This window comes from Netta rufina (assembly GCF_964035555.1).
Source record: "Netta rufina genome assembly, chromosome: 1".
NCBI lineage: Eukaryota > Metazoa > Chordata > Aves > Anseriformes > Anatidae > Netta > Netta rufina.
Window position 1 is genome coordinate 82,626,959 of NC_140123.1, and position 20,293 is coordinate 82,647,251.

The 20,293-nt window shown below is 41.0% G+C and overlaps 1 protein-coding gene across 2 annotated transcripts in view; it reads left to right on the top strand.

Annotated features, from left to right (window-relative positions):
• The first annotated feature begins 5,326 nt into the window (after positions 1-5,326).
• SMS (spermine synthase) overlaps positions 5,327-20,293 on the top strand; it is a 45,086-nt gene continuing 30,119 nt past the window's right edge. The window contains exons 1-3 of one of the 2 annotated variants that reach the window (XM_084305899.1): positions 5,327-5,443; positions 5,474-5,525; positions 20,005-20,125. In XM_084305899.1, coding sequence (XP_084162025.1) covers positions 5,441-5,443; positions 5,474-5,525; positions 20,005-20,125 — 176 coding nt within the window. In that variant the 5' untranslated portion in view covers positions 5,327-5,440. Of the gene's footprint in view, positions 5,526-20,004; positions 20,126-20,293 lie in introns of both variants that reach the window. The other variant, XM_084305898.1, reaches the window with a different exon arrangement.

Below are 20,293 nucleotides of genomic sequence, written 5' to 3' on the forward strand. Positions count from 1 at the left end.
TACTCAGCATTTTGTCATGAGCCCGTTCTTCTGAGAAGTTGGGACTTGGGTTCACTCCACACTTTTGTATTTGTATCCTGCTGACTACACTGATTTGCTGTGGATGGAAATAATATGCACTTCATTCAGAAGACAGCAATATAGTTTATTGATATAGAATAATGATTTAATGAAGGTTACATGACTTAAAGGTTTGATGATGGTAAGGTAAGCCTGATTATAACTGGTTGATACATTTAATCACACACTACTTAAAAGGCATTATATACTTCATAAAGACAATAAATAAAAGAAATTAAATATGATATAAAGACACTACATAAAAGACATTGCATACTACGCTAGGCAGGGTTGACAGTGTCATTAGTCATGAAGTTTAGGATGGAGCTCCTTTTCCCATTCCAAACTCTGAGGAGTCTAGATATGACTGGATTCTACCCTAATCCTGACCTAAAGGCTTATCACCAAGGAGACCCTCTTGTTGAATAATGAGAATCGGAGTGGAGTTTCTGTTGATGCTCTGACTCTGAGGAGGGAGTCTAGATATGATGGGATTCTGTCCCAATCCCAGACTTAGTGGGTTATGCCTATAGGATTAGATACATTACACAAATCTTTTAGTTATCTAAGATTATAAAGTGTGATCAGAAAGCGCCATTACAATGTGTTAGCATGCTATTACACATGCCGACTGCAGCGATAAGAATCCCCTCAATACAAGGAAGTAACCTTGAGAGCCATCCTGACCCAGGAGAGAGATCCTGGCGTGCAGCCTGCTGTTTTGTCAGGAGAGCTCAAAGGGCTCTTGGGCTGCTTGCTATTTATGGGGCAAGATGACTGACTTATGGTTATACTGTTTACAAGCCGATCTTGGTGGGCGCGTTGCTCAAATTAGCCCTTGGCTGTTGAGCAAGATGTTTAAACATTAGTCTCTCCTGTTAGTTCCTCCAGTGTCTGTTCTGAGCCAGACAATAACCAGCGTTGTGGCCACTGAAAAGGCTTTGCAATTATCCCTCAGATGCTGAGCAAGGTCTTTGGGTGAGGCAGGCAGACTGAAAGGAGGGGGGGAAGCAAGGGGAGCACACCGTCACAGTGCTAACTCAGGCCAGGTGTCCCTGAAGACAGAGGTGTGCAGGATGACCAGGACTGTGGGGCTGCTGAATGTGAGGTCTCACCTCCAAAGTGAGCGGTCTCTGCCCTAAAGACTGGAGTCTGGATCAACGGAAATCCCACCGTAAGGGTCCAAATACAGCACTCTGGCTGGTCTCCAGGAAAGGGTTCTCAAAAGGCAGAGTATAATAGGTGCTACAATTTATGGTAGCATTCATTTAAGCAATTAACTCTTATCTGAATTTGTGAAAACTTCCTGAAATTGTTCTCTTATTCTATGAGGTGCCTTACGTCCTATGATATAATTTGACTACAATGTTCTTGTTTGTATAACTTAAAAAATAAAATAAAATAAGATAAATCTTTACTCATCTTGTAATCTACTTGAATGTGTTTCCTAGTTCAACTCATACTTGTTTTTCAAATTAGAAACTCTTCTTCTTCTTTTTTTTTTTTTTTTCATGGTTTCTAGTAAGATGTAGGCTCTGCAGTACCTCAATTTAGTTTGAAAGAAATAGTTTGCTTTTTTTTTTCTTTCCTTTTAAGTCTAGAGCAATGCCCTAGCAAGTCTACATATTTGATTGTGAGCATCCAAGAAGAGGGAGATAAATTTTATTTGTTTTAGTAAACAGTAACATGCTCAGACACAAGAGTAGAAATACAAATGAAAGAAGAAAATTCATTAGAATAGTAAGTTCTAGTTTTCTTAGCCATATTAAAGAGATGTTCACCTCCTGAAAGCATTGATTTGTCTTTATAATAAGACACACCGTTTTGCTAAGAGGTGAACTTCATCATTCATCATAATTCTTACCTCAAGCCATTTTCTAAGAACAGACACAAACTTACAAGACCCTTTTTTCCCCGTTGTGCTTTTGTAAAAGGAAGTGTCCATCTAGTTTCTATTTTCCATCCCGCACTCTTGCAAATTTACTGTTACTTCTATCAATTACAAGCAAATACTAAATAACTAGAGCTGTGGCAGTGTTTTTTTTTTTTTTTTTTCATTTTGTTTTGTTTTTGGTGTAAAGTTTGGGGTAAAAATCGACAAAAATAGTGAAAGCAATTAAACTGTTTCTAGAAGTCTGCATCAAACTCTAAGTTTCTTTTTGTTTCTAGTCCCTGCTTTTCCCATTTTGTTACTACTTTCTAACAGTCACTTCAGCATGGAGCTACACACTAGCATGTTATGCTGCTTATTTAATTGTACTGTATGAATTACTCTGCTTAGCACGAATTGATTAATGTTATTTTGAATATAAAGAATCAGGTCTGGGGAGAGAAAAGAAGCACTAACAAAAAAAAAATGTGAACTATGTCAAACAACATGAGGAAAAAGTTTTTTTTAGAGGCTATTTCTTTGCTGTCTATGATGAAGAAGTTGTTTAACCTCATAATTATAGTTAAATTCCTGAAGTGAACTTGAGGTTGTGGTAGTTGTAGGTGAAATATTTTCAGACCAATGAACACAGGTGGATGTAGCCAGGGAAGATGAACTGGTAGTCTGTGATTAAAAATAATATTACGTTCTGCTTTAAAAACTTGGGTGTTTCAGCTGGCGATGAACCTGGCGATGCAGGCTAAAATGCACCTCTAGTGCAGATTATTGCATACAATTTAAGGTCTTTGTCCCAGCTTTTTTCCACTGCAAGATTGTTCTCTTCAGCCGATGTGCCTTAGCTTATCTATCAAAACTCCCTGCAAAGGGTAGGGCCTCTGCCATTGCTATTCAGAACAAAGCATTCCATAACTGGGCAAATACTGGTGCATGACCGTTTTTTTTCCATGTTGCACTTGCTTTTGCAGTCTCTACGGGCTTCAAAATGTGCATGTAACCTTACACTGAATAAACTCTTTCCATATAGCCTGTGCTAATCTTAACACTATGATGTCATCCAATCTCCACAGTATTGGTGAAGCCTGTTTTAATATTCTAGCCCTTTTGATCTTGTCTCGTAAATCAACCCCTCAATCTCCTTAATTATTTTAATTGCTCTTCTTTAAATTCCCCTTCAGTGTAATTTTCTAATAGGAAGATTCCCCAAAATATCCCAGGCATGACCTAGTTAAGTAGTAGGCAAAGGTAAGTCATGCCAAAGGAGCGGAAGAGAAGTCTGTTAGTTCCTTCCTCAGTAATGTGATCTATCACCTGGAGGCTTAAATTCTGTGGGCTTTCTGATGCTGCTGCTCTGTAAGACCATATAAAACAAGTTGCTAATAACTGTCCTTTAAAAACAAGTTTAAGAAAGACTCTATACTATTCTCTGAAATAATTCATTAGCTTTTTCAGCTCTTCAGTTGAAGTCCAGTGATTACCAACCATAAAAAAAAAATTGAATATGGTAAGATGACAGTTTTTTTTTTTTTTTTTTTTCCCCACAGCAAATTTAATTAAAAAGATGAAAGATGATGCTCCACCTGTCTTCTAGTAGCAGTCCACAATGTTTGGCCTTAAATAGCAAAATTGATGCCAGGAAAATATCTCCGAGACAAATTGGAAATTGGTGTTCTATTTTTTTTCCCCAAGGAAACATGGTGAAGCTGCTCATGGTATATAAGGCCATAATTGAGCTAGGCTTCTGGCACGTATGAACAAATACTTGTAGGTACTTAGGTGACAACATCACTATTACCTTCTTCTGACTATTCCACAATGGAAAGATAATGTAATTAGTTCAGCTAAACAAAAGGCTTTGGTTATTTCTTCATGGCCACTGAAGTCTAAGAAAGGAAAAAAGAATTCAGTAAGCTTCTTTATGTAACAAGGTACTGAAACAACTACAGCCACTGTAAGTAAAGGTGAGAGACATAAGAGATCATAAAATACAGGAATCTTCCTGGCTGCCTTGTGGCAGCTGCATGTCTGAAAGAAAAATCAGCAGAAAGACCAGAGAAGGGAGCAAGGAAGAGTGATTTATTTATTTATATATTTATTTTTAAGGCATGGCACTAAGAAAAAGGAATCTTGGTGAAATGGCAGGAAGTACACCCTATCTACTTGCATGTGGGGATGAGGGATTATATGATCCCCTGTAACATCCAGGATTGGATCAAAGATATTTAATGGGAACCTGCAAAGGCCAGGTTTTTGGCTAACTTTGGCTATTTGGAGACAGAAAAAAACAAAACAAAACAAAACAAAACAAAACAAAACAAAACAAAAAAACTTCTTATGGATTGGCTGAGTCAAATTAACACCACCTGACAAAATTGTAGTTATTGCAGATCTGTAGACATCCACACTTCTTTTGATACAGGTCACCAGTGAATGTTTTTGCTTTGGTCAGGGTGCATGTGGAGTTGTACAGTTCTAAATGAGGACAATATATGCTTATGTTGAAAAAATGTTACTGAAACTTATGGAAATAATGATGGTAGTACAATAGCTTGGGTGATAATGATTACTTGTAAACTTCTTTTGTTAAGGGTGTGGAATCACATGAAATCACCGATGCCACGGCATTGTTCAAATTACATCTCAGTCCTGCCAAAACCTCTACAAGAAAGGAACCACGAGCTGTAAAATGTGCAATAACTGATAACACTGAACACTAATCCTATCACCAACTACACCTAGATAGTGCGTTTCTGGGTTTGTAACTACACGACTGGTATAGTTTGTGGCTTCAATGTGCAATTTTACAGTTATCCTTCATTAAAAAATAAATAAGTAAGACTTGAAATGGAGGGTTTTAAGGATTCTCTGGTGAAGCCAGCAGCGCCCTGCCTGCTCAGCACGGGCCTTGGGCAAGGAGCAGCTCTGCAGCAGCTGCGTGGCCCCTGCGCTGTTGGAAGTTGATCCATGGCCTCAGCGCTGGGAGACCACTAAGGGATTTGGGGAGCGAATTTAATCTGAAAGCAAATCGAGACTGGTCTTTATTCTTTATTTTATTTTATTTTGGTTTGGTTTTCCCCAGCCGTAACGGCTAGCCCCAGCAGGAAGCCCAGATCGAGAGCCTCAGAGAGGGGGGGGCACGGCCACCGCTGAGGGGCCGCAGCCTCCGGCTCGGGGAGCCACCGGGGCTCCCGACGAGCCGCCGCCATCTCCCATCGCGGGGCCGCCATCTCGGCCAAGAGCCACCGCCTCCTCGCCTCTCCCCTCCTCTCTGCTCGTCCCGTCCCCTCCCTCCCTGCCTGCCGCTAACGGCCGCGGCGCCGCCATCTCATCTCATCCCGTCCCGTCCCGCCCCTCCCCGGCCTCCCGAGCCCCGCCCGGTGCGCGCCCACCCCCGCGGCGCCGCCGCAGCCCCCGCGCCCATATAGGCTGCCCCGCCGCGCTCGCCGCGCCGCCGCCTCCTCCTCCAGGCATGGCACAGGGCTCTACCTCACTATGGCAGCAGCAGCAGCAGCAGCAGCAGCAGCAGCAGCAGCAGCAGCGCGGCACAGCACCCTGGACTTCATGCTCGGCGCCACAGGTACCCGTGCGGGCTCCGAGGGGACACCTTCCCGCACACCTCGCTCCCCCCCCTCCCAGCCCCGGTGCCCCCGCTTCTCCCCCACCCGCCCGCCCGCCGCCATCACCGCCCCCATCACCGCCCCCGGGCTGCCTGCGCGCCGCGGCCTCCCCCGGGCCCGCTCCCGCCTCGGGCAGGGCCCCCCCGGCTGCGGGGGTGTCGCTCGGGGCGGAGATGGGGGGCTGAGGGTGGCGGTGGAGCCCTGCATCTGTGGGAAGGGGGTGGGAGAAAGGCACGGGGCGGGGGGGGGGAGGTTGGAGCTTAATCCCGCAGCAGAGGCGTGAGGGGAGTCGTTGGAAACGAAAGGCAGCGTCGCGCTCGGCTGGCCGGCTGTAGGGGGCACGGTGGAGCCAGGAGGAAGCCACCACGTTTCTCGGCAGGCAAAATGGGTGAAAAAAAGGCCTCCTCGGCCGGGGGGAGCCCTGCTGGGGGCCCAGCGCCGTGGTGAGACCCTCCCCCTCCGGCCACTTGCTGCCTGGTGTCCCCCACCCCACCCCCGCAACGCTTCCATTTATTGTGTGTTTTTTGTTTGTTGTTTTTGTTTTCTTTTTTTTTTGCAGGGAGGTAGGAGCGAAGGCAGCTCTCCGCATCTACAAAGGAAATCTGTCGATAGGTTGAGTGGGGAGAGGGGTTTCTCTGCCCCCAGGGCTTTGTGGCGCACTGTGCCCTCCGTGGTGTGAGGCTGAGAGCAGAGAGGGGGGAAGATGTGAACGGAGCGGTTCTCAAAGCAGTTCGCTTTAGAATATGCAAATGTGCTTCAAGGTGAAAGTCTTCTAAGTGGTTTTATGGTGAGGTCTTGCAGTGCAGCTTAGTCACTCATGGTAAGCAGGCACCAAGCATGCTGTACATAGTCCTGCCATTTTCTGTAGAATCATTAATGTTGGAGAAGACCTTCAAGATCACTTGGTCCAACCATCCCCCTATCACCAATGTCACCCACTAAACCATGTCCCTAAGCACCACGTCCAACAGTATGAACAGAACCAAGAAGCTAATCCAGTCTAAAATACAGTTTTGTGGACCCTCCTGTTCCTCCCCAGCCCCAATGCAGTGATCTCTTTGCCTGCTTGGTGCACAGAGCTCTCATGCCTTGCAGTGCTGGCATCTGCAGAGGAGTCAGAGATGTCAGGGGAAGGGGTAGGACTAGGTGTACTGAAAACAAACCAGCGTTGTTTTAACTGCTATGTGGTATTTAAAACTATACCATTAATCAGAGACTGTGATAATGATCTTAAACTCTTCTTACTCCATTTTCTTTTGAAGACAATGCTTGCATCTTTCACCAGTTAGGATGGATGCATCTAAATGGTGGTGGGAACCTACTGCAGAAGTGTTGCTGTGCAGACCAGAGGAGGAAGAAGCTTTTTCTCCTTGTGTTTCAGCACAATAGACATTTGCAGTGAGAGGCAAAGAACTTTTCAGAGCCCATGACAGCTCTGAAGTTAGCTGTAGTGTATTTTTTGTGTGGCATTTTCCTTTTGTCTAATGCTTGTGGCCAAGCCATAAAGAGTTGTCTGTAGAGAAAGAATGGTGAATGTAAACTTGTGTTAAAGGACTTAAATTCTAATGCAAAATCGTGGAACATCAACTTTTTTTTTCTAACTCAGTAAAACTTCTGAATGTTCTGACATGACTTACTATAATTAAATGTGTGGTTTTAAACCCTCTATTATCTTGTGAGGATAATATTACCACTACCTCTCAGCTGCAGCTGTAGCATCTTTGTATTCTAGAAAAATGCATAATCTGTTAACTTCTTGGTTGATGCACAGTCTTTATTCCTTGAGACACTACCTGCCCTCAGTTCTTGACAAGTTATTTTTGGTAGGTTCTAATACAGCTGTTGACTCCTAGCTCGTGGAAAAGCAAGACTAGCCTCTGAGAGCAAGTATTTTTCAATAGTTCATTCATGTTCCATTGTAATGCATCTTGCAGTAAGTATATGTGGTCATGGTGTCTTTTCTTCAAGTAATAACCTGCATGTCATTGAACGGTTTGGGTTGGAAGGGACCTCAAAGATGACCCAGTTCCAGCCTGTCTGGCATGGGCAGGGATGCCACCCGCTAGATCAGATTACCTGGAGCTCACCCAGCCTGGCCTTGAACATCTCCAGGGGTTGGGCATCCACAGCTTCTCTGTGCCTGGTTACAGACACAAAAGCCATATAAGCCTGTGCCAGGTTATAGACAAGAGTTATGTATGATAGTTGAAGTCATTTGAATATAATGTTTTGAGTATTTGTTTAACACCCAATATAATATCTATCCAGTATTTTCCTATTCCTGAAAGCAAGAAGGCCTGCTGGTATCAGGCTAGTATCAGAATTGAACATGACTGTGAAGTATGGCATAGTCTTTCTGAGATGTTAACACTTTCTAGGAATCTCTCCTTATTAATCCTTTTGCATGTAACTTGTTTTAATCCTCAATCTTTTGAGGGTCATGAGGGAGACTGTAGTTGGATATCAGTGAAAGGATCTGGAGGGGATGCAGCTCTGTAGGATCTCAGGTAGGATTTGATTGCGTGTTAATACTTGCGCAGCTATTAGCTAGTGACTGCTTATGCTGCAGATTGGTGTGTGTTCTGATGGGTGATCCCTACAGGCTTATTTGTTTGTCATGTGCCAAAAACCTTCAATGGCAGCCCTGTTGTCTTTAGGCAGTTCAGTTTGCTCAGCATATGGGACTGTGGTCCATGTGCAGTTCATTCTTCAGAATAAAAGTGTGTACCCAACAAGTCCCTTGAGAATGAATAATTGGAATACTAGGCTTTTTTTTAATGTTTGGTGTCATCACTTCTATGAGGTTGGTAGTTGTTAGATGTATTGAGTGATGCCAGTAATGGAAACTTGGCTGTAGAAGTTAAAAAGGAGAAAGTGGGATTTCTGTTTGTGTTGGCTTCAGGTTGAGGGGTGGTAGGGAGAATGAGGAAAAACACTGCCTTGGGGATAGGGTTGCTTGAATGAAAGCATGTACCGCAATCCCCTGAAAGGTTAAAACAGCTAGTTATTAGTAATGTACTACAAAATCTACTAATTAGAAGAAAGACTGTATTGACTGTCTTCATAATTATACCTTGTCTAACAATGCATCTTCATGTCAAAAAAAAAAAAGTGTTGGGTATAAATAGGACTGAATCTTTGTCAGCAGGCTAACACAACCTGACTTTATGGTAGTCTACTCAAGCTCATTAAACTGTGGGGCTTGATCTGTTGGGCAGAAGTATCTTGTTTATTTGTGGCTCCCTGAGCAGATAAACAGACAACTTCAGCAGGCAGACAGCGTAGTATTCCTTATCCTGAAATGCACGAAGACTGTTCTAACAAAACCCTCCTTTATGAAAAAGGACACTGTTCATTCACCTTCCTTAATCGGGGCAGAGAAGGCTTTAGTCATGCCTTTTACTTCTGGGCTAATGACATTCTTATTAATTGGTTGGTTCATCAGAAATAAGGAATTTGGGACTTGAGTTACTCAGTTTAATGGCTTCATTATGAAAGTATGTAATGCTTGAGGTCTTACACCTTTACTGAATCGAGTTTAGATTACTGCATAATGTAAATCTGCTCATACATGGGAGTGTTTTCATCCATGCATGAAGGTGTCATAGAAGCTTAGTTTTCTGTGCTGTTGAATAGAGAGGTCTTTAATGTTTTTCAAGATCCTCTAATGAGAGGGAAAGATATATGGAGACTCCATTCAGACTTGTTCTTTGTTACTTGCATTGGGAAGGTGCTTTGAAAAGGTAAGAACTTGCTGGAAAACTAGCTTTAAGTGTTTTACGTTTTACTGTTTGGGATTATTGCTTGGGGCACAGGGGATTGTACAGTTCCTTGTACAGCTGCATGAACAGATGTGCTAGCAAGACTGAGGGCAGGGTGTAGGTGAGTGAGCTGTTGAGGGGAGAGCAGAGGTTACTTGAGTCGATGCAGTTAATGAAAGAAACCAGCGAAACTGTTGTGTGGGTTTGCTCACGCTGGGAGTTCCAGGGCTGTAGCGCAGGCAAGGCTACGCTTGGGCTTCTGAGAAAAGGAGAAAGTGGACATATGCATGTATGTGTTCTGTTTTTCTTCAAATTAGTGTTTTTATGGAGATGGAAAGTAGAGGATATGACCTGCAGGCTGAGCCTCCTTTTTAGGTCTTCTGCCTGTCCATGGGGTCCATTGCTTAATTCTGAAAGTGTATGTTGAGAAGAAATCCCTGAGGTGTAAGCCTGTCATCAGCAGGAATGCATTTAAATAATACTAATAAAGGCTAATAGCTGCAGCAGTTCACATCCATTAATATTTTAGATGTGGGTGATACATTAAGAGGTGAATTATATTAACTAACAGCTTTCTTGTGGCACCTGAACTGGCACCATGGATATTGGATTTGACTTGCAAATTTTTTTCTTTGATTAGTGTTTTGCTCTGTAATTGTACTTACTGAAGATGAGCTTCATTTACAAAAAGGGTGGGTTGTGTGTGTTTTATTTTTGAGGCACTTTTTTAAAGCAAAGGCACTAACTGCTTTACAAATTAATTAAAATATATGAAGCTGTCCTGGCTGAAACATCTATTACAGTGTAAGAAGGTGCTGTTAACTCTGCTGGTAATGCTACATCTTAGACTTCTGGCCCATTTTTTTTAAGCATAAAGAAATGCCATCAGGTGAAGCCTGAATATATATGGTCTAGGGGGTGTAAAGATTCAACAGTCCTCACATTCATTTTTTACAGCTGTTTGAATATACTGCTTTATGTACTCCAGTATTTAACATCCTTAATTGTATAAAAGTAATTGGTAATATTGTCCTGAAAAAGTCCAGTTTATAAGATGTTTCAAGTAACTACAAAACATTCTTTCTGTCATTTCAGCAGGTGACAATATTGTTTAAAATGTGAACAGTCTTTCAACACCAGTTGATGGACTTGAGTTTACACATGACTGGGAGAGACAAATGAAGCTAGCAGAGCTGAGGTGTTGAAACCACATTTGTTGATGTTAAGGTTCAAGCCATGTGTCAGATGCAGGAAGCTTTCTGAGCATGTAAATATGCTGTGTGCAAAGGTGGTGAGCCAGATGTAATGTGTGAGAATGTTTGCAAATGCCTTTTGGTTTCTGTCTTCAGGTACTGCTTGTCACTGAAGATCTGTTGGGATACAGCATTACAGGAAGTTTAATGAAATGCAGCTTTCCTATGCAAAACTAAGCTTGAGCAAGCAGCCAGCCTTGGGAGAGGCTAGGTTGTGAGTCCTAAACATTTAAAAGATGAAAGATGCTTCCTATGTGTTGACCAGAGCAGTGTGACAAATATTTCATGTAATGGATTTTGTATATTTCAAGGCTGTTGGTATGCAAAGGCTTCATCTGTATTGAAAAATAGTGAATTTATACAAAGTGGAAAAACCTGTAATACAATTACAGGGTGAAATAATAGTGTAGGGGAAACTAAACAGAGCAGTGTGACTTTTCAGAATGTCAGATGCTGCTTGTGATTTCTTTTCTAGAGCTACTATAGGCTTTTAGATGAACTGTTCAGTGTTGTTCCAGAAGATTAGTAATTAAAAAGTTACCAGTTAGATGTAATTAGATTCCAGGTACAGCAAAACCACTCTTAAAGTGTACATTTATCTGAAAAATGAGGAAAGTTACTTGTCAATGTATGAGTGAATTGAAGAGACTGTTTTTAGTATTCTTTAAATCTGCATGTGATCACTGTGTACCTGCCGAAGGTAGAGTGACCCAGCAGTTCTTTGCTGCTTTTATCCTCCCGTTTTTTATCTCTCTGGGGAGGCTGTGCTCAAATAGCTTTTGCTTTGGAGTTGTCCAGTCTGCCAGAATTTGGTGTCTTAAACTTTTTCCCCTAGTGGAATGTTCCTGTAGGACTCACCCTGCTGAAATGAAAGACATTCCTCTAATAGCTGTCTCAAAATGTTCCCTCAAATGCTCCTAGCAGCAGTGAAGACTAGGAGCTTGCCAAAATCAAGTGAGGGGAAAAAAGACATCAGTATGTTCACTGTAGTGGTCTCTTTTTAAAATTCATCACTACATTGTTCTGTGGGAGCCATCAGAAGTGAGCTCTTGGATGTTGATGAATCTACAAGCAGTGAGAAAGCCAGTAAAAAGTTTTTACTGGCTTTTTAAAACTTTTTTAAAAGTTTTTTTTTTTTTTTTTACAAAAAGTTTGTTTGTAATGCTTGATTTGCTGACTAACTCTTTCCTCAGTTGTGTCAGATGATAATCAAATGCTTATGCAAATATAATCAAGGTAGGGTCTGGAAGGTGGTGATTCTTTGTCTTCATTCTTCCCCTCAAGTAGTTCTGGTTTCGGACATGATGCAAGTATGTTAACCTTGAATTTCCTGGCTCTGTTGTAGGCAGCCATTGTTAGAGTGAAAGGTTTCTTTTCCGTTCTTTGGTACTTTACCAATGGTGACTGCGAAGACTGGTCTTTCTTGCAGACCAGTGTTTGTGGTGTTCGATTGCTTATTTTCCACTGGTACACCTTTTTAAGGAGACTTGTGGAGAGTGGATACTTTCTCCTAGAGAACTCCACAGGAACATGCCATCATGCAGAGGCTGCGTGTACATGGTGGTCTTTTAAGCTCTAGCTGGTATTCATCAGGTGAGCAAGTGCATAGAGATTTTGGGGGACAAAATTGTGGAGACCAGCAAAATACAGCTAGTAAATGTTTTTAACAAGGCTGAGCTGCTTTGCTCAAGTGACCTGTTTTAAGCCTTCTCTGAGTCAGTCTGCAAGATCTAATCTCTGTTCAAGTGTGTGGCTGCATTTGTAACAATCCCCAAGATACTTACATCCTCAGCTGGTCAGTAGGATTCATCTCACCCTACCACTGTGTGATCTTAAAAAGCAAAATCGCCTGCAGCAAGGCTCTGATTTTCTCTGAAAAGCCAAAAATATATTAATTGAGAAGTGCCTCTGGGCTGACTGGGTAGTGGTGGTGGGGAAATTAATATGTGGCACATGCTTATAAAAATTCATTAATAAGCACTTTTATGTCCACACCTAAAATTAGTTTTCAAGTGTGAGTAAGCTCTAAATTGATATCAAGTGCTTTCTTCCTGTACTTTTCTGCAGTGACTAAATCTGTGCTTGAAAAGGCTTGGTAGTGCAGCAAATAACTTCATGTGTGCTAGGTGCTTGCTTTATTTAAGTAAGAGAACAAACTTAGACACTAAGCCAATACAAGCATTAACTATCTTTGAATTAAAGTGTTCTTTCATTGCTGTGATTGGATTCTTGCACACCACACAAGCAGTTCGTCTGTGGAACTCCCTCCTCCCCCTCTGAGATCACTGCAACTCTGTAGTGTATTTGGACTTCTAAAACTTTAGGTTAATTTAATTGAGATTAAAATATGCTTATATTCAGTTCTAAAACTGCAACAAATCGTTACTAAGTTTGTCTTAATAGAAAAATGGTGTGCCCTGTATAGGCAATTCTGGCTGCTTTGTAATAAAGATGCCTGTACCTATGAGAAGTTAACTTTATTTTGATGCTTGACTTTGCAGTTTGGCTCACCTGAAGGCTTGCTGTCCTGGTAAGAAGGGGGAGGGAGTAAAGCAGAAAAGTATATTTCATGCAATGAGTGTGCTCTTCAGTGTTCCTTGGTCTTTTCATTCTGCCCCTTTACTTTGGTGTTTTCTCTATTGAGAAGATGTAAAAAGACCTCTGTAGGGTAGTGGTGTATCCCCTATCTAGATTGTACGCGTCTAGTGTATTCTAAAAGCACTAAACAACATAATTACTAACACCAAACCATAAAATAGATATAGAATGGCTGTTTCTACCTGAAATATGATATTCACTTGGAGTGAAAAAAAGTAATTGTATATTAGGATCCTTTTTTACTTTAATGGTGCTCTGCTGCTGGTGCAGGTTTACTATGCAGCAGAGGTCCTGTTATAGTAAAAATCTCCTTGATGGAAGGATTACTGTTCCTGGGAAAGCATTTGTAACAGATCTTGCATGATGAGGAATAAACAGTGCAATCTTGTTAGCATTCCTTACTTCCTCATTTAAACGATGCGTTTGAAATTTCATGGGAGTTTGAGGTAAAGGGTGGGAGTGCTGTGATACATAGTCCAATAAATCTTGTGTTCTGCTCTCACTAATTAAACTGTCATGGTGTTTTGTGTTTGAATGTACTGAAAAAATTATTGTCCTTCAAAATCTGTCCTTCTAGCAGAGTTTTACTACTTTTCAAAAATTTTGCCTTTTTAAGAGCTCGGTGGAAATTAAATATTGACTCTCAAGTGCTACCACTGAAAGCATTCTGCCTTTTCACTTCTTGATTGAGGAGTCAACATACCATTCTTAGTGTTGAATTTCAAATGATTAAGATAAACAATTGTGAAAGTGTTAAACATAAGTGCCAAGATAGTGACTGTAAGGTCCATTTTGCAAGGTATGTGCTTACTAGTGTTACTTTAAGATATGATGTTACTGTTATTCTGCAATTTGGTAATAGGTCATCCAATTAATACTGGATTAATTTTAATCCAGCCTACTAACATTGTCATCCAATAACTGAGATTTTATGCACCTGTGAAGCACAGACTTCAGGCTTAAGCCTTAGTGATGTCCAAATGTATTTCTGAGACTGAGGCTACAGAAGCCTTCAGAAACTTAATATTCACAAAAAAAACCACACTGGGATATTTAATACAGAAGATCACTTTTAGTTTTATATGTATAGTTGATTAAATTTTGTGTTATCCTGATACAAGATTCTTTGAATAGAAGAGTGAAGGAGTGATTTTTGGAACTTCGCTGTTATTGAAGTGGCTGGAGCTCGTAGACCTGTTTTTGCTGAAATCTTAAAGACTTCTTGGAGTATCACCTTAAAGGAGGTTAGAAAAAGGAGAGTTTTTTTTTAAAAAAAAAAAAAAAAAAAGAAAATCAAACCACTACTTACAAGATTTCAAAAGGGAGAGTGGGAAAAGATGTTATTGATCTTTGAATAACAGAAGGTCAACAGGCTGCATCTCTGGCAATGATGCTTCTGTCTCTATATACACATGCACTTTGCACTGCTTGCAGAAGTCAACAAACAGATGTTCATGATCACTGTACTGTTGCTTCTGACTGAATTCTTGCTGAACGTGACTTTCTTTTTTCTTAAATCACTGTGAGGTTAGTTGAACACTGGAACAGGTTTCCCATGGAGGCAGCGGAGTCTCAGTCTGTAGAGAGAGCCCAAACATGGCTGGTGTGGCCCTGAGCAACCTGCTGCCATGGACCCTACTTTGAGCAGGGGCCTGGGTGAGATGATCATCAGCAGTACCTTCCTTCCAACCCCTGCCATTCTCTGTGCCCCAGTGGGGTGCTGTTTTGTTGTTCTTTTTGTGCAAAACTCAGATCTTCTGTAAAATGTACTTACTCACTTTTCCCTGTCCCTTCTTCTTACAGCATCATCATCTCTTAAATATGTTGAGTCTGGCGCATGAGATGACGCCAATATTAGTGTGAAGGAAGGTAGAAATGAGAGAGGATGGGAGTTCCCTGTTTGGTGGCAGTGTAGTTTTAGATTGTTGCCAGTCAACAGAGGGAAAACATTTTGGGTTGAGTCCCTAACCAACTGGATGCTTCGGGGAAAAGGTGGTTAGTAGCTCTGGGATGTATGTGGGGAGGAGGGAAGGAGCAGGGTTGCTTTTTAAGTTGCATAGAACAGTCTTAAAACTTAGCACTGTGAGACATGCTTGTTGCTAAAGCAGGTTGCTTTTTGTAAGTATCTGTTAACATGTCAAGCAAAAGCTAGCTTCTTTGACCTGGAGGTTCATGAAAACTGTCTTTAGTGGGTTCTTTGGAGGGGGTCCTTTTACTTAAATGTGAGGGGTGGGTTTATTTCTGCCTTTTGGGAGTCAAAAGGGCCAATTTAGGCAACAGTTGTTCTGAACTCTTAGCTAAGCCTGTGATGTTCGTGTGTGAATCTCTCTGGGTAGCATATTTCAAGCATTAGTGTGCTCTGCACTTGTGTTTCCATGCACGAAGATGCTTTTAACCAGGATGAAAGGAGTATGGCTTTTAATTAAACTTGAAAACGTTTAAAAAAAAAAAAAATTGCCTTGTAGGGGTTGGTGACTAAGTGCTAACTAGTTTTCTGCAAACTATTACGCACTGCTGTATATTCTCATGCTGAGGGTGGAGGAGTTCCAGTAGGGTGAGGATGAGAAATAAGGGAAGGGTTGGCACTCCAACTGTAATTTTTCTTTACTTTTTTTTTTTAGTATCTTAAAAAAAAAAACAAAACAAAAAAAAAAACACACTAAAACCTCTGAAATATCGGCACTGGAGCCTAAAGTTTCTCATGAGTTTTGGATTTCAAAAAAGCTTCAGACTTGCCCAGCACAATGACTTGAAATAGTGAATTTACATGGCTCTGGACAGAAACAAGGTGCCAGTCATTGAGGCTGCTCTTCTGCTCTCAGCGTATTCACACATTTTGTATGTGTGCTAACTCTTAATGAATTCTTAATGAAGTACTTCATTTCATTTGATTTCGCTTCACCTTTCTCTATTAAAAGTGTAGCTACCAAGGGAAAAATGAAGTGCCAAGGCATATGTAAGTGCTTTAATGCATCCTACTCTTCTGGTTGTGTTACATTCTTGCTAGAGGAAAGGGCTTAAAATCAGGGTTAGAAAAATTTGAAGCTGGAAATGGGGTGAATGTTCTCAAATAAGATCTAATCTGTTCCCATAACTTAAAGATTTTGTAAATACTTTGGTATGAGGATGTCTTAAACCAGAATATTTTTAGAGATAGTCTGGTCCAAAAACATTACTGAGATCACCATTGGAGTATCTGGATGAAACTGGTTGGTGTTAATGCATGAGGCCGGTCAGGAACTGTGGACTTTGAGCTGCCCTCGTGTTGACAGATGGCTATCAGTTAATGGCTTTTTGGCTGCTAAAACTCCAGAGGAATGTCTGCAACTGTTCTGAAGCATCTCTCTTCTTGGAGTTCACTGGGTTGCCAAGACTGCATGGCTTGAACTGACTGGTCACTAGCTGTTTTGAGAAATATGTATATCAAGTCTTCTGCACAATGTTCTTGTTTCTGCTCCCTGGAGTTAAAACTCTGGGCCTTTTCATTGCTTCTGGCAAATACCAAATACTTAATATTTCACACTTGGTAACTTGTTTGTTTTCCCAGCCTTTCAGAAAGCAAACAAAACAACTAAAACCATCTGACAACCTACTTGAATTAATGTTTTGGTGTAGATTCAAAGATATTCTGCTGTTTTTATCGCCACTGTCCTTTTCATTTATCAACACTTCACATAGCATATCTGAGCTTGGAGTGAGGTGGTGGCTAGTGGATTTGGGTGAGAGATCTTGAGATTCCCGAAACTTCGTGGTGCCTTCAAGCAACCACTGAAGCCTTAAAAGGAGCCTCCCAACTTGAGAGAACTAATTAGCCCTCCAAGGCAAACCTTGTGTGGTATAACCAAAAGGAGACCTGATGAAAGTACGCATTGTTATTTTAATTTCCTGAAACTAATCGCATAATAGAAAGAGTGCAGTCAATCTTTTGCCTGGCTGCTTAGCAAAGAAATCTGTTGTAGAGTGATGAGCGATCAGCTAGTTCAGGGATTGGTATCTTCATGGAGCAGAAAAGTATCTGTGACTTATCCTACGGTCTCTGCCAAGGCGCACCCAACAGCAATCGCTGATGTTGTTGAAAGCTGGTAGGTTAAACGTGATACGAACACTTCGGTTCTTCCAGGGAATTGCTTTTCCATCTTTTCTTCAATGCCTTCCAGGAGCTGCAAAAATAAAGTGGTTTGGGAGTTAGTTGCATACCAATTCAGAGTGGGTTTCACACTGATTTACTGGTCTGGAAGGGTATGACATATTGTCAGCATTATTGTCCAACAGCATTACTTTGGTAGTGACATAAGAACTGAGGGAAGAGCATGGGTTTCTCAAAAGATGAGGCAGAAAATAAAGGAGTAGTGAAAGGAAGCAAATAGCAAGCAAGGAGAGGGGACCACATGTCTAAAGTGCCAAAAAGTTTTTGTGAATATATTAGCCTTGGGGCAGCTGCTCCTGTCTTTCTCAAAATAAGGGGGCTGATGAGTGCTGGAAGCTGAAAGTTTGAAGTTGGGTTGCACAAGTACAAAAACTTGCTGGCACAAATAATGTGGATTTTACAGCAGTGTAGGGAAGAAAAACGTTCGTATTGATAGTGGGCCTTGTGGGTGTTCTGTCCATGAGGGTCAAAATCATCCTCAGTGCTTCCTACTGAGGAAAAGGTGCTGCAGAGTGGCAGCAGTTGAATTATTCACAGCTGTTGAACAGAAATCATTTTTATTCTAATGAACAATAAATCACAACATTACAATGTAGAGAGTTAATGAGTGAGATGTAGAAGATGGAAGGTAAATATCTTGGAATGTGAAGTTAGATAATGTCAGCAGTAAGAAGCAGGGCCTTTCCCCAATTAGTAAATGTTCTTCCCAAGATTCTGGGGAACCGGCTTGCTCTTCTCTTTGTGTAGAGAGAACACTAAAAGAAATGCTTTTTTTCGCCCTGCTTCAGTCTTTCTGGTTTAAAAGAGAGGGATAATTGCAGGCTTTACAAATGGGTAAACATATGCTTCAAGTTATCAAACTGAGTTTAGTTGACTGGAGTTGTCTGCTTATGCTAGATGAGAAACTTTACATGACTTGATATGTTTTCATTCTTTTGCTTGAAGGTTGTACAAATCAGAAACAGCTTGGAAGCTATTGCTGATTGTGTCTGCAGGCTATGCTTACTGGTTTTCAGGGTATATGCATTTGGGAGCAGGGAATAAAACAATGATTACCATAGAATAGCTCTTGAATAGATGGGTGGGGGGAAATAATGTGTCATGACTGGAAGCATTTAGTTATAAACTGCATCCAAGTGGCTGTGCCAGGTGACTTTTGCGAGTGATTCTAGATGCTTACCAAATTGCATGACTAATAGCCTAGTCTTGTATGTATGTGAAACAGAAATGATTATACTTGCCGCATCTTACAGCTTAATAGCGTGCTGGTGTGAGTGTCTTGCTAGTTTTGTTCTGAATCTGGAAGGTGCAGCTTTACCACAATAGTTGATTAACTCGTGGTCAATTCCCATATCAACTGACAAGTCTTATGACTTGTTCTTGGGATGCTTGTTTGAATGGAGCTTAAAATTTTCTTCCACGTAATCTTTATTACGACTAAAATTGTGCATGCTAAACTTGACACTTGTGAAGTCAGTGTGTTCTGACTGAAGTATCTGCATGGACAGAGTATCAGCTTGCTTTTGGAGATTACTTTGGTTATTTCCAGTTGGATTTTTGTGCGCTTCCAGGCAAGAGTACTTTTCCATAGCATTGTGAAGACTTCATCTGGGAGTCTGTTTTGTCCTAGGTGTTAGAAAAAGGACTTTCCTTCCTGGGCTCCTGCTGACTCACAAACCTAATCCCTGCAATTGGTTATTAAGTTAAAGGCTGGTGTATGCTGAAGTAGGTGTTGTTGAAATGGCAGGATGAACTTTGTTCTCCTTCGTTCTGTAGCTTTTCTAAGTCACTGGTGGAAGCTAAATTAACTTTCAAAGAAATGATCCCAGAAACACTTAAATTTAGCAGGCATTTAATATCCAGTAAATTCTGGAATTTCATGTCTTACTGATCCTACTGTTCCCACACTAAAATGCATTAAGAGTCTTCTGGGCCATTTTCACAGGAAAGAAATTTTATGCTTTGTGTGTCAAGGTGGAGACAAAAGCATCTTTGCTTCCATGTTACTGTGTACTAGCAGTTACTTTTAATAATACTTTGTGATGAGATTCAGCTGTGTATTGTATTGAGAACTCTTGACTTTGCTCTTTACTTGGAAATGAGTCTTCAATAGACAAAGATGGAAGGGAAAATGACCACTGTCTGGGCAGGGCAACTTGCCCTGTCTAGTTTTCAGTGCTTTAAGCCAAGGAAATTACCAAGCATCTTCTCAGTGTTGGGGTTTATTTGTGGGAATGTTGTTTATTTTTGGTTTTGGGGTGTGTATGTGTTTTTTCTTCATAACAAAAGTAATTACATGAATAAGGCCTGGCTTGGATTGTGGTAAAGTTGGTGACCAATAACAGACATAGTAAAAATACTCATTACATCAGTTGTAGACCAATTGTAGATCTCTCTGCTCAGAGACAAAGACTGATTTAAAAATCTTGTTGGAATTTTCATGAACTGGAAAATAACTTCATGGGTTATGGAGGTGGGGAGGCACAGGGGTTGAAAGGTACATCAGTTTTTTTTTTTTTTTTTTTCCCCCCACCTTGCATGAGATCAACTGTAAACTTGAAAGCTGTTCTTCATACAACTCAAAGAAATACTCCAGGCTGCCAGCGAAAAGATGGTTCCTTTAAAAAAAAAAAAAAAATGATGTGGAAAATCTTCATTGACTTTTTTTTCTATCTTGCAGCTGATTGCAATGCCGTTCTTAAAGCTCTACAGCCCGTTTTTCAGGAGCAGGGAATGACAGAAACAGTTCATAACTGGGAAGATCATGGTTATTTAGCAACCTACATCCAAAAAAATGGCAGGTGAGTGGATTTTACTCCCTATAAACTTCCAATCTATCCTCCTTACAAATATTTTTCTCCCTATATTATATCATGTTGTAGGGTTCTGGCAGGGCAAACTGTTTTTACCATCTTTGTGTATGAAGTGACTACAATAAAGCAGAGTACTGCTGAGAACCAAGATGACAT